Source organism: Callospermophilus lateralis, chromosome 2, assembly GCF_048772815.1.
Source record: "Callospermophilus lateralis isolate mCalLat2 chromosome 2, mCalLat2.hap1, whole genome shotgun sequence".
In the NCBI taxonomy this organism is placed as follows: domain Eukaryota; kingdom Metazoa; phylum Chordata; class Mammalia; order Rodentia; family Sciuridae; genus Callospermophilus; species Callospermophilus lateralis.
The window spans coordinates 97,414,863-97,429,741 of NC_135306.1; the positions used below are offsets into that span (position 1 = coordinate 97,414,863).

The window sequence follows — 14,879 nt, forward strand, 5'->3', positions numbered from 1 at the left end:
CTTGGTTTTCTATCTATAAAATGGGAGTGATCATAGGGCTATTTTGCAGCTTAAATTAAATAAATAAATATAATGGAGCACTTAGAACATTTAGGGAACTAGGCATAGTGGCCCACACTTGTAATCCCAGCTGTGGAAAGCTTAGGCAGGAGGATCACCAGTTCAAGGCCAACATGGGAAACTTAGAAAGATCATGACTAAGGAAAATACACATACACACACACACACACACACACACACACACACACACACAACTTAGGCAACACCATTCTTCATTAAATGCTGAGTTTTTCTGTCATTTCATAGATCCAGGAAATTCAAAGAATCACTGGTTGGAAGAACCAATTTCCCTTAAGTGTGATTGCAACACACACACACACACACACACACACACACACACACACAATGACTCCAAACCTGGAAAAAGGAAAAACAACTTTTCTTTTTCTTTTTTCTTTTTTGTACTGGGGATTGAACTCAGGGGCACTCAGTCACTGAGCCACATCCTCAGCCCTATTTTGTATTTTATTTAGAGACAGGTCTCACGGAGTTGGTTAGTCCCTCACCTTTGCTGAGGCTGGCTTTGAACTCAAGTTCCTCCTGCCTCGGCCTCCCAAGCCACTGGGATTACAGATGTGCACCACCATGTCTAGTGAAAAACAACTTTTCTTCACATGCAACTGACAGAATCTATAAGCACCTCAGATGCCCCTGAGTGCAGGAGGTGTCCTGGTGCCATAGCCACATGAAGTCCTTTATACATTTAATCAGTGCACTTCTAGGACTGGGAGTTTGATCCCAACACACACACACACCATTACACCCCCACAGCCTGTGAATAGATGCTACTGTAGTAGATACCCTGGAGCAGCTGTCTCAAGTGCCCATTGTGTCTCATGGGATCCTGTTTCACCCTTGCTTACCACCTACACAGGTAACACCTGCCTTGCCACAGGTCACCTCTCTGTTCTCAACTCCTAAAACATCTTTTGAGCCTGCCTGGTAATGTGTCATCCTCCATGTCCCAATGCTGAGGTCCCATGGGTCCTGACTGCAGACTGAAGTGGGAGTGGCACTATCGGGGCTGGAGGACTGACCAGAAAGGCATCCTGCTGAGGGACGCTCAGCCTGAGACAGGCCCCACTTGCATTGCACTGAAGGGAAAGTGGAAAGCAGAAGGCAGGCTTGCAGGAACTGGCACCCATACCGGACCAGTGAACAGCCCTCTCCCCTGTATCAGTGCAACACTGCCATCATGTGGCCTGTAGCCTGAACAACAGCCTCCATGGCTCAGTCTCTGGAGCCCTTCAACATAGAGACAGGATTTGAAATCTTTCCTCTTACGCCAGTTCCACCCGCACTGATCCAAATTTCACTGTGATTTCTACAGAATCTAGGTCTGAGTAGGATTCACTATAGATGCAGCATGCAGAGCCCTGAGTTCAACATTCATTAAATTTTAAATAGTTTTGATTAATGGCTAAAACAATTGAGACGAGGCAATTTAGGAGGAGATCCCACAACGCAACAACAACAAAAAAAGCCAGTCAATCAGGGACTCCACAGAGTGCACTGAGCTGGTGGGGACCAGTCTCAGCACTGTGTTCTCCCAGTGAAGCTTGGGCTGCTATGCATGGTTACACAGGGAGGCCCTTGACCTCACACTACTACTCCCTCCTCCTCACTTAGACCCAGCTACACCTGCAGACTCCATGTCTCACCTCACACTCACCATCTCTTACAGCCTTCTGATTCCCTGTCCCAGTTCACATTCTGTAACTTCACCTTAGTGTAAGGATTCTGGCTGTAGAAATGTACAAGGCAGCGATCCTCTGGTGAGCAAACTCCCAGAGAGGAACAGGTGCCCTGTTTTCCACACTTGGAATATTCTACAGTTTCTCCCTGAAACTAGAAAGATAACTAATACATGCTCAATGCCTAGTTGCTATGGTAAAGTCCTTCATGAGGAGGCTCTTGACCTAATCTCAGATACTCAGATTCTGGGAATAAAGCAACTCTCTTAGACAACACCAATGTGTCACTGGGCCTAAACCTGCCCACATAACAGTAACTTTATACAATGAGCAATATGTACTAATAATGTCAATGACCTACTATAAACTTTGGATATAAATAAAGCTGGCAGCTAGAATGAGCAGTCCCCTTTACTTTGCCCCTGCACCTTGTTTGCTTTTCTGTGTCTGTTTTCTTTACACCTTAGACTGCTTAGAGAATGGCCAGGTACATAAGGCTTCAGGGCCAACTACACAATTCATGGGACCCAGCGCAAAACAAAAAAGCAGGGCCCCTTGTTCAATAATTGTGACGACTTCAACAGCAACAAAGGAGCACTAAGCCAAGCACGGGGCACCTCCAGGCAGTGCACTGCTTGGCAGGCAGCCCTCACTGAGTGCTCAGGATGGGGAGAGGGGCTGTCTCTTGCTCTCAACACTTTTACTCCAGGCTACAATTGCAGTGAGTGAGCCTAAGAATGCATCATTCATTTCATTCCCTGCACGGTGAACTTGGCTGCAATCACATCAGCTTGCACTAATTAAATTGAATTTTGTGTCATATGCTTTTAGCTAAGAGTTCTTAAATCAAAAATGCAAACATGTGCAAAACAGTGTTGGCCAAAGTCCCTCCCCCCAGCCTTCTCCTGTGAAAGATAGGCCCATACGGCTGCAGGGCTGTGCAGCCACATTTCCAGCAATCTGGTGGCACTCATCTTGCTGACTCTGGCTCTTTGTTGGTACCAGTGATTTCTATCTTCATTATATGTGTTACCAATGAACAAGGAGTGATGCACTTGAACTCCCACTAGATGCCTAGCTTATTCTACTGATCTCTAGCCAGAAGTAACCCAAGATTTGGCTCCATAATCATTTTGAAAGCATTGATACTCCACTGGTTTCCCAGGGATCAAATGTGTATATAAATCCAGGCAGGTTTCTAGGATCCTGTCAGGACTGTAGGTTCAAGGGCGTCCCTGTAAACTTCAGCCTGGGTGCCTAGTGAAGCACTTGGTGATGCTGTTAGTCCATAGTCACACTCGAGATTGGCAAGACCCACGGCTAAAACAATGCATCTTAAACTTCAGCATGCATTAGAACCCCAGTGAGTATCTTTGACCAGATTGCTCTCCTACCACCCCCAGAATTCCTGACTCAGGAGGTATTAGGTGAAGTGTGGGAAGGTCCACTAGTGAGATCCCTGGGGATTCTGACACTCCAGAACCACGTGGTAAGAGCCATGATCACACGACAGACTCCACCCCAGACCTCTTGCTGAAGGTCTTAGATAGGGAGGGGATGACCATGAAGGACAACAGTCTGTTTTTAACCCTTTCCCAGGAAACACTGAGTGTGTAAATCACATTAACCTGGAACAAAACACATTAACCTGTAAAGTCTTCTGATGATGACATTGCCTGTGTATCTGGCAGGTAATTGTCAAGATGGATGGAGGTCCAGGGCAGACAGTGAGGTACATGTGGCATGTGGGAGGCACAGGCTGGGCCAGCCTCCCTGAACCCCACTGTGTGAGCAACCATGTCCACAAAGCAACTGAGCCCTATATGCCAAGGCCCAGGCACTCTTGGGAATCAGCCAACACAATGCACCACATGAATCCTCTTCATCTAGTGTAGTCTCTGGTTCAGAGATGCATCTGTCTCACACTATCAGGATAAGCAACCAGGTTAGGGAAGAAAAGTAACATGTATTATGTGGCCCAATCTATACAGGAGTCATCCAGCATCATCTTCATTCCACATACAACTTCTTCCTACTCTAGATGGTATAACACTCAGGCTAAAATGAAAAGGGTGCAAGCACCACCCACCCTGAGAAGTCTTACCAAATTCTCCAATCAGATTTAACTTTCACTCCTTTTTTTTCCACACTGGGATCAAAAACCATTCATTCAACAATATGTATCAGCATCATCTAGGAGGTAGGCCTGACTGGAAGGTGGGATGAGCAAAGTCTTTTCTGCATGTCTGACACTGGCCCTGGAAGTCAGCCCAGGGACAGTTCTCTTCCCCAACCCCAGCACACAGGCACCTCAGCACACAGAAGGCCTTCAAATGTCCCTGGCAAAGCTCCCTAGATTCTCCCCAAAACCATCTCTCTAGGCCACCCCAAGCAAGAAGAGAATATTTTAAATTAATAAGCAAAAAGGGGGGGGTGGCACAAGAGGAGTGACCACCCTACATCAAGGCAGTGTCATTCCAACAAGGCTTAGTGAACTATCCATTCAGCCCATGACGGACAGCCAGGAATTCATGCACACCCTCGTGTCTGTGAGCACAGAGCTTAGGTGTGCTAGCACACATAGCTCAAGTGACCACCTCCTCACTGAGTGCAAAGACACCTCTTCCAACTTTCTCCAGCAAAGCTCCTCCCCTCCCAAGTTAGACCAGGGCCTGGGCAATCACACCAGCTCCCTACAACTGCTTCTCCCCAGATTCCTTGGCTGACCCACTGCCCCTGCTCAGGGTATGAGGCCCCAGTGCAGAAACACAGCACCCGGCTGGCCTGAAGAAAACAGAAGGGTAGTGTGGCCTCCACGCAATCTGACACCAGGGTCTCTGCTGAGGGGAATTTAGGACCATTTTCTTGCAAATGGAGCTAAGAGGAAGGACAGCCAGCCAGTCAATTCCAGAAAGGAAAATTTTTATCTAAAAAGAAATAAAATGTTTTATCATACACACAAACACACACACTGAAGGCCACAATGGGTAAATGGGTAAAACAATTCCAATCAGATTCATCTGTTTTCTAGGGTCCTTTGGACTTGGGTTCCTGGAGGAGTGTAACCCAGGACCCCACAGTCGCGACTGCAGTTGCCACCACCTCCACTGATGAGATCCCAGAAGCTCCTCTTAGAGACACAGGAAGCAGGTCTCCAGGAAAAAGCCTCAGGCCCAGCCTGGGGCTGGAGCGGGAGTCTGTGTCCTCAAGCCTTTGTGCTTGGCTGGGCCCCAGGCACTGCCCATTGTTCCCCCTCCTCACCTTTCCGACCCCACTGTGGAGACTGAGGGAGGCAACAGGCTCTCCAGGGGGGATTCAGAGTCCTGAGGATGCAGTTCACAGTCTGGGATTGCGGAGAAGAGAGGAACGAAGCAGGAATACAGCCAGTGGTCTTGTCCTCAGCCGGCAGGTGTGCGTTGGGGTGGCCCCACAGGCATTCATGATGGGTTGACTGGCAGGCTTCCCTGCCTCTACACCCCAGTCTGCTCTTTGATCCAGTCCCGAAATACAGGTAGCCTCGTATACACGCCTGGCTTGTTCCTCTGGGCGCAGCCTTCACCCCAGCTCACCACACCAGCCTGGAAGATTCGTCCATCCTCCTCCACGCTGGACAAGGGGCCCCCGGAATCACCCTGAGTAGAGAAAGCCCTGTGCGTGAGGGCCTTGCCCCATCTCTCCCCAGGACTGGCCTCTCCCCAGGACCCGCCCACCGGCAGCCCACACACCTGGCAGGCATCCACGCCCCCAGAGAGGAAGCCCACACACATCATCCGTGGGGTGATCTGCTGCGGCATCAGGCCCTCACAGGTCGTCTGGTTGATGATGCGGATCTCACCCTTCTGCAGGATCAGCGCCCCGGAGCCTGTAGAGCGGGTAGGACAGGGCTGACTCAAACAGGGAGCTCTTCTAGGAGCTGCATGGGGAAAAGGTCACTGGAGATGCTCCCCACAAGAGGCAGTTGACCAGCAAAGCTCTGTAAACAGCCCAGGTGTGCACAACTAGCAAATGCGTAAGTAATTGATGGCACTTCTCAATGGAATACTACTCAATCAGAAATAGGCAATATGCTGGAAATCTGTCAGATGACATGAAGTCAAATGTGCACCGAGGTAAGGGGTGTGAAGAAAGCAGCAGGACAGAAAGTGCCACCAGATGCCACAGTGGTTTTGCCAGGGCAGGGGAGCTACAAGTCAGGTTTTTACTCTTTACCTCTCTATATGCTACAAATTTTCAGCAACATGCTATATAAATATTACAGTGGATTTTAAAAAAAATTTTAAATTTGCCAACAGACTGCCTCCTACAAGTGGGTGCAGAAGGAACAGGCCACTCATTTCCATGACAGGTAATATCACAGCACAGTTAATGGCCTTTCCAAGTGACAAAGGGCATCCACACCCACATTCTCATATACATTAAGTACCACTTCTTTTTGCCAATGAAGAACCAAGGTCAGAGTTTAAGAAACTCACCCAAGTCACTCAAGTAGTTAAGTGGCAAAGCCAGGCCTTCAATCCAGAGCCCAACCTGCAAATCCCATGCCCCTTTTACATTCTACCTTATACAGTCTCATCCTGCCAGGCAAAAAGAAATCAGGGAAATCCATCAGCTCAGAAGCCAGGCAGACAGGTTAGACACCAAAAAGGATGCAAATACAGAGGCAGGATAGCTGATAGCCGCCTCGAGGAAGGCCTGAGGCTCTCTGCAGGTCCCTGGGCCCAGCCTGAAGCTTACCTCCCTCCTGGGTGTGCCCCCAGCCTGTGACCCAGATGGCCTTGCCAACAGGGAAGACATGAGAAGTGTCAGGCAGGCATATGGGCCGCACCACAGAACTGTACTCAGCAGGCTTCTTCAGCTCCAACAGTGCAATGTCATAGTCGAAGGTGAAGTCATTGAAGGAGGGGTGGGTGATGATACGCTTGAGCTGGTGCTCCTGCACCCCAGAGTCGCTGCGCTTGCTCTGATCATGAAGGCCCAGGAAGGCAGTCCACAAAGTGGGGTCTGAATACCTGGGAGGGGTCAGAGGAGGAGAAGTGGCCGTGAGACTGCAGTTGCAAGGTCACACACCAAGTATCTGCTCACCATACACAAAGCCACCAGGAGCTGCTGAGAAGCAGGTGACAGAGGAAAGTGGCCCTTACTTGGGCTTGATCCTAAACTGAAAACTCTATTAAGCACCCTGACATGGCACTGAACCTCTCTGGACCTCTTTATTCCCTCTTTTAATACACTTTTAATCTGATTATCAAGAAATACATATCTTATCTGAGTGCACTTGTAATCCCATAGGCTGACGCAAGAGGATGGCAAGTCTGGGGCCAGCCCTATTTCAAAATAAAATTTAAAATGCTGGGGATGTAGCTCAGTGTAGGACACTTGCCTAGCATGGTCGAGATTCTGGGTTCAATCTCTAGTAAAGCAAAAAAAAAAAAAAAAAAGTATCTTTTAATCTGACCTTTCACAGGAGGAATAACTCAAAAATCATCCAATTTTTAAACACAGCGGTATATATTCTGAGACCAAAGCGAATTGAAAAATATATTGAGTTTTAATGTGAGGTTAGTGATTGGCCGTGGAACAAGTTAGCAATTCTGAAACCATATCATGTACTCTGGAGGACAAGAGCAAAGAAACGAGGACACAGATGTGGCTGAGAGCCAACTTCCAGTGTGGGGAAAAAAAGAGATTTACAAAAATGAAAAGTCTCACTAAAACTTCATGATTTAAAAAATTTAGCCTCAAAGTAATGCCATTCCCAGGGGCACCCGAGACTTAGATTCCGTTTCTCCATTAAAAGGAACCAGGGCTCTTTGGAGAAGTGGCAATTTCAGATGTGGGGCCAAAAAAAAGTTATAGGCTAAGGTACTAAAGAAGTGTCCTAGCAGCTGCGCTTAAGTCAGAAATGGTTCCCCAAAACACAGGTACACATGCAAAGAGCAAAATAAAGTAAATGGGGTCAAGTGCAACAATTAGTGAACGTAGAGAGGGTCCGAGGTGCTCACTGCTTTAGTCCTTTTTTCCTTCCTTCCTTTCACCACCATACTTGCAACATTTTGTAGGACTGAACATTTTCCAAAATAAAAAATTGAAAAAAAAAAAAATAGATCTTTAAAATAGAAAAATCTAAATTGCAGAGAAAAGCATAAAGACCTACTTCATTTTCTCTAATCTCTCAGGAAAGTCAAGGGGTAGCTGAGCTGTGCAGCCATGGCACCCTCCTCACCCCTGCCCTGAGCTGAGCTTCCTCCCCGCTGAAGTCCTGCTGTTCCACAGGTCCCCTGACTCCCCTTGCATTGGTCACCTCCTTGTCATTTGGGCTGCCACACAGCCCGCTCACCAGAACCTCACACCCTGACTGAAGCACTACCTTCCAAACTGGGCTCTGTCTCTACTCTTTAAAAAAGAACTTCCTAAAAACTGCTCTTGTGAGATCCTTTTCATTTTGTTAAGCAACAGGCCTCAACTTCCCACCACCACTCACTGGCCTTTCCCTTTCTTCTTTTTTTCTTTTTCTTTTTTGGTATGGGGGATTGAATCCAGTGGTACTCTATTACTGAGATACATCCCCAGCCATTTTTATTTTTATTTTGAGACAGGGTCTTGCTGAGTTGTTTGGGCTGGCCTTGAACTTGTGATCCTCTTGACTCAGCTTCCCAAGTAGCTGAGATTAGAGGTGTGCACTGCTGTGCCCAGCTAGTCTTCCCTTTTCTAATGTTTCTTCCCACTCATCCTTCATCCTGGCAATACAGGCATCCATCCATTTACTCATTCATTCATTCAGTAACTATTGGGCACCCATGATGTTCTAGGAATTACACTAAACTCAGTCCCCAAGTTCACAGTATACTGGGAGAGAGAGAGAGTCATGAAAATCATCGATCACAGTCCAACACGAAAAATGTCCCACAGAGGAAGGGGTAGAAAGCTCTGGAAGAGTACGGGTTGGGTAGCAGTGAGAGGAAGGAAATAAATCAAGTCCTGAAGTCAAAAAGGACTGGATGAAAGTCTGCAGGTGGGACAGAATGCAGCATATTAAAAAAGAAAAAGGGGAGTTTTTAGGAAGCAAAACTTGAATAAGGTAAAGGTATAAGACCAGAGGTGAGACTAGGGCTGGTCAGATTGGCAGAGGACAGATGACATGGCTGTCATTGGAAGGGTGTCATTGGAAAGGGGTTTCTACTGTATCCTGCAAGCCAGGGCAAGCATTTAAGCAAGAGGTTAATGCAATAAGATTTTGGAAAGACTGTGCTGGCAATGTATTGTGCAGACCAGAGTGCTGGGAGGGAGCAAGGAGGTCTGTAGTCTAGGGCAAGCCAAAGGATGCTTCAGGAATGCCCAGTAGGCAAGGTCTCAGAAATAGAAAGGATGAGATAGGATGGAGGAGAGGGACAGTCAGCCTAGTCCCTTCCACCTCCATTCTGTGTTATCCCAGCACAGAAAGGCCCTTGTCAGACTCCTTGCCTCACCTCCTCTCCCCCAAACTGGGCCCCATGCACCCAACAACCCCAAACCCTCTATCAAGAAACCCTCTCTATTAATCCTGCACAGTGGTCTTTTTCCTACAGCCAACATTATTCACCCAGAAAAGCATTCAATTTCATCAGCAAGTTCAGTGCTATAGTTTAGATTTAGAGTGTCACTTTAAAGGTTCTTATGCTAAAGACTTGGTCCCCAAGGTGGCGCTATTGGGAGGTGATAGAACCTTTTAGAGGTGGGGCCGACTGGGAGGTCTTTAGGTCACTGGGGCATGCTCTTGAAGAGGAGATTATGAGACCCCAATCCCTTCCTCTTCTTCTCTTTTGCTTCCCAACCACAGGTGAACAATTTTTTTGGTACTGGAGATTGAACCCAGAGGTGCTTAATCACTGAGTCACATCCCCAGCCCTTTCTATTTTTTAATTTGAAACAGGGTCTTGCTAAGTTTCTGAGACTGGCTTCAAATTTGTGATGCTCCTGCCTCAGCCTCCTGAGTGTCTGGGATTGCCAGGCATACACCACCATGCCCAGCAGGGAGAACAGTTTTGCTCTGTCCCTTGATCTCTGCCATTGCCATTCAACCAGAGGCTTTTAAAAGCAATGGGTCCACCTAATCAAAGATTGGAACCTCTAAAACTGTGAGCAAAAAAAAAAAAAAAAGTGACCCTTTTCTAAGCTGATTGTTTCAGGTGTTTGTCACAGTGATGGATGGAAAGCCAACTGACAGACTGCCAGTGTTTGAGGTCTGCACACCTACCAGGAACAGAGAGACCAGGAGGGCAGATGCAGTCATTGAAACTTCCCATAGTAATCACTAAGACAGCATTTACAAGAACCAAGCACCCTTCTCCAGGCTGACCAAACAGCCCTGCAATTCTAAGATAAGGACTTGAGTAAAGAATCATTTGCTTAAGACACACAGTTAATAAGTGTGGGCCACCATTTAAATGTAGGCAGCTTGTGTACTTCATGGCATTAAAACACCTTTCAGGACAGGTGCAGTGGTGCATGTCTGTATTCCCAGCAGCTGGGGAGGCTGACCTACAAATTCAAAGCCAGCCTCAGTAACTTAGCAAGGCACTAAACAACTCAGTGAGACCCTGTCTCTAAATAAAATACAAAATGGGGCTGAGGATGTGGCTCAGTGGTTGAGTGCTCCTGAATTCAATCCCTGGTACCAAAAAACAAACAAACAAACCTCTCCACAGTGCCTTAGGAGGGAGCACTAGATGGCTCAGAAATCCAAGCAGAGTAACCCAAGGTCCCCGCACACTTCACACGTCTGCCTTTGTGCCCAACACTCCCTTTGTCTGGAAGGTCTGCACCACCTGGTCCTGCTGACAAAACCCCTCACATTCCAGCACTTGGTTTAGACACCCCTGCTCAATCGGCACCCTTCCCATCAGCTGGGGGGCCTGAGGTAGCCTGCACACAGTTCCGGCACAGCACTTACCACCTGTGTGCATGTGTGCATGAAGGTGTGAGCAACTGTAGTGTGTTATTCCTGACCTAGCAAGACTGTGAAGTACAGAAACTAAGGCTCGTTTCCCACATACTACTAACAACAGTGGCTGTTATAAAAATCACCATGAATTAGCAGAAATTAGACAGATATTCAACAGAAGATGAGGAAAAAGAAATAAAAAATGAAATTTTGAAGCAAAGAAAGAGAAAGCAGTAAACACAGGCCCACTGCGCACATGCGCGTGTACACACACACACACACACACACACACACACACAGAGCTATCTCCTAGCTGGGCCCCCTGAAGGACCTAGAAATAGTGACTCTGCAATAACAATGAGCACCCAGCCCTTGATTTCTAATACCATCCCCTGATGAAGTGCTCCTTGCAGAAGTGACTGGTTCTAAGGCTGGGGCAGAGAAGGTGTCAGATGAATCTAGTGTTGCTAGAAAGCAAGGGAGTGACTCCGAAACACTGAAAGAATGGAACAAGTCAAAGGGACACAGAAGCGGCCCTCAAGGAGTTCCCAACCGACAATTCTGGAACAATCTGAGCAACAAAGTAAGTATCAGGTTATTGGGTTACAACCCCCAAATACAAAACAGATACACAAGTCAACATTGATGCAAATAAATGAAAAAGGACAAACTTCCTTACAGTGCACCTATACTAGAATGGAGAATAACATTTGTTCTTTTTTTGCTTTCACTCTCATTTGTTGAGTATTTTTTATTTGCCAGGTAAACTATGCTGAATGTTTAATACTTTTCCTCATTTAATCTGTATAATAACTTTTACAAGTAGGTATTCTTCTGTTTCACCTATGAGGAAATTGTGTTTCTGAGAATTTGAGTCACATGTGAGACAACTCATTAGTAATTAGGGAAGTCAAAGTTTAAATTCAATCTTAACTCCACAGCCAGCACTCTTAACCAGTATTTCTTTTAAGTCAGCTAACCAATAAATAACTCAATATATTAGCACAAAAGGGATTTGAAAGTGGTTCAAATTAATCATGTTTAATTAAAGAGATCATGATAAGTGAATAAAACATTCATCTTAACCAGAGCCAGGACAAGGGAATGTATTCTTCACTGAGTGACCTGTTCTGTCTTCTTCCTCTCTTATACCAGTATCCAAGTCACTTGAGAGAAATAGAAACCTATCATATAGTCTAGGACATTTATATCCCATTTCTTCAAATGTTATAGAGGACTTACATTTCTATCGTTTCATTTAAAGTCATCCAAGACTGCTTTATGTACTGTTCCTTAGGAACATTGTGTCACATGCTTAATTTCTGCACGGTGAGTTCTATTCTTCTGGCACACAATTCCACTGCTGCCTCTTGTACACTCTTCAGACATGTATCCAAAGATAGGAAAGACAGCAGTGGAATGAAAAAGCCCTGTTTTCATAAACTTTTTGTGTTTGGATATACCAGTCATCCGGAGTGTTATTTGCAGCAACAGCCATTTCTAGCTCTTTTCCAGGGGGACTACAAAAAAGATGAAGCTGTCAACTTACAGATATATATCTATCAAGTAAATCCAGAGTCTGCTGTGCATGTAGGCAAGTAATTTTTGAGACCCCAATCTACTGGACTTCTCAAAATTCTTATCACTCCTTTTTATTAGACAACAAAAGCAAGTATGGTCTTCACCTACTGTATACAAAACATGCTTTGATGCTACAGCTAATGTGACAGTTTTTGTCAAGAGTAAGATAGAGTCACTTTGTGTACATCCAGATATGAAAAATTGTGTTCTATATGTGTAATATGAGTTGTAATGCATTCTGCTGTCATATATAACAAAATTTTCAAAAAAAGAAAAATTCTAAATAGACTCATATCCAAAGATCAGAGAAAATAATGACGTGGTAGTGGAGAAAGCTAGCAAGCACTACCTTAACCAAAGGATAATGAGCAACATCATTAGAGGCGGGTCATGCTCACACAGGTGATGGTTTGGATCTGGACTGTCCTCCCAGAAGCTCGTGTGTTGAGAGCATGGACCTCATGCAGCAAGGTTCAGAGGTGGGGCTTGGGCAATGACTGGATCTTGAGGGCTCTCACTGGATGGACTTATCCACTGGTAGCTGAATGGGCTACTGGGAGTGGGACCCAGCTAGAGGTCACTGGGGGTGTGCCTGTCCCCAGGCCCTCCCCCCTGAGCCCCCCCCCCCGTGTGTGTGTGTGTGTGTGTGTGTGTGTGTGTGTCTCTCTCTCTCTCTCTCTCTCTCTCTCTCTCTCTCTCTCTCTCTCCTTCCTGGTAGCCAGGAGCTGAGTAGCCTTCCTCTGCCACGCCCTTCAGCCATGAAATTTTTGCCTTGGAGTCAGTCAACCATGGACTGAATCCTCTGAGTTGTTGAGCCAAAATAAATCTTTCTTTTTCTAAGTTGTTCTCGTTGAGTATTTTAGTCACGGTGATAAAAAGCTGACTATCACATGTCATTTATCTGCTGAAATGATGTGACATTCTTTCCAAATGTTCCTAACTCCAGTCCGGTCATGAGAAAAACATCAGACTAACTCACAGGAGGACATTCCACACAGCACATGGCCTCGGCACTGGCAAGGACAGGACTGAGACACTCCCGTCCTAGAGACAGGGCAAGGAGACGCTTGCCTGTCTGGGCTGGCTCCTGAGCAGAAAGGACATTAGCATGAAACTTGGTTAGTGAAATCTGGAGTTTAATTACTTGGAACGGACCAGTGTTAGTTTCTGAGTATAAACATACATGCTAACGTGGAGGGGCCGTGGGTAAAGGGTACATGAGAAATCCATAACACTTTTACAATTTGAAATAAAAAGTTTATTTTTAAAAATTCTTAAATAAGTTCTTAAAACCCCACTAAGAAAAATAATCCTTCCTGCCCAGGGTGGAGCTCAGTGTGACAAAACAAGAAAGAAGAACTGGCTCAGGCTGGATGGGCCTGGATGAGGCCTGACGGCGACAATCTAAAGAGGCCCAGGGGAAAATGAGGCAGCCCCGCTCCCTCCTGCCATTTGCTGCCTCCATCACCCACACCACACACACCTGTGCCTTTGGCTGCTTTCCTGCTGTAGGCCCCATCTTTCCTCTCAGGTCAAGGCAGCCTGGGTTGCCTGTCCCCGAGCTACCTACTGCAGAAGAACATGCAGTTGGCAGCAAGGTACAATCCCCTAGAAGGCCCACAGAGCAAGCTATCCCCTTAGACTCCTTCCTGTGGCCAATGGCCAGACAACCTGCACAGGCCAGGAGCAAGACCCCAATAACCCCAGCCCACACCTAGTCAACTCCTGAAAGTTCTCGGGCCTCCTAGACTCTGGTGCCTGCCCACCTAGCCTTGGGACACAATGTGGCTCTTCTTCCAGGCCTTGAAAAACCAGCCTCTACCTCAGAGCCTGTCCAAGGAAGGGACATCACCTTTGTCCTTGGAAAGACCCACAGAGCACTCCTAGGCACATTCCCACCCTGCTAAGTTGTTTATCTACAAATAACAGGAGAGATCTGCTGCACCAGGTGTCCCTGACTCAGTCAGGCTAGGTGAGGATCCATAGCAACCCCCTAGCAGCCACCAATCAGCATGAGACAGGGAAATACCTGGGATGCCAGATGACCCTCCCAGTAGTTTATGGTGGTTGATAACATGTTGGGAAACCATGTAGTTCAGCACGAACACCCCTCTTGGCTTCAACCAATCAGTTCAAATAAATCCCCCTCTTGTAGTAACCAATCACCCTACCCAACTTGTTCCTGTCAGTGAATGTGCTAATCATGTTTTAGAGTTGTTATTTGATTTTCCCGCGGTGTGTGATGATTTGCTAAGAGATGCTATGATGTATGTGGGGGTCCCTGCCTTCTCCAAAGAATGTATAAAACTGCTGCAAACCCTGGCCTTGGGGCCTCTCAGCGTCACCAGTTTCTGTGTGTGCGCACGCAGAGGACCAAGCTAGCTCGCAATAAACACCTCTTTGCTGCTTACATCAATCTTGGTCTCTGGTGGTCTTTCGGGGGTCCCGAATTCGAGCATAACAGCCTGCACCTACTATATGACAGGCATAGCACTGTGTACCAAGGACAATATAATATTTCATTCTCACAACTCTAAGAATGAGAACTAACAGCATCATACCATCCATGAAGAACCCCAGGCCTAAGAAGTTTGAATAACTTGCTTAAGGTCACTTGCAAACCA

At 46.5% G+C, this 14,879-nt stretch overlaps 1 protein-coding gene across 1 annotated transcript in view; it reads right to left on the bottom strand.

Moving 5' to 3' along the window:
* Positions 1–5,224: 5,224 nt before the first annotated feature.
* The window catches only part of St14 (ST14 transmembrane serine protease matriptase), a 43,707-nt gene continuing 34,052 nt past the window's right edge, over positions 5,225–14,879 (bottom strand). Inside the window, exons 17-19 of the mRNA XM_076843561.1 lie at positions 6,489–6,763; positions 5,480–5,616; positions 5,225–5,386 (exon numbers count right to left, since the gene is read on the bottom strand). Coding sequence (XP_076699676.1) covers positions 5,225–5,386; positions 5,480–5,616; positions 6,489–6,763 — 574 coding nt within the window. The remainder of the gene's footprint in view (positions 5,387–5,479; positions 5,617–6,488; positions 6,764–14,879) is intronic.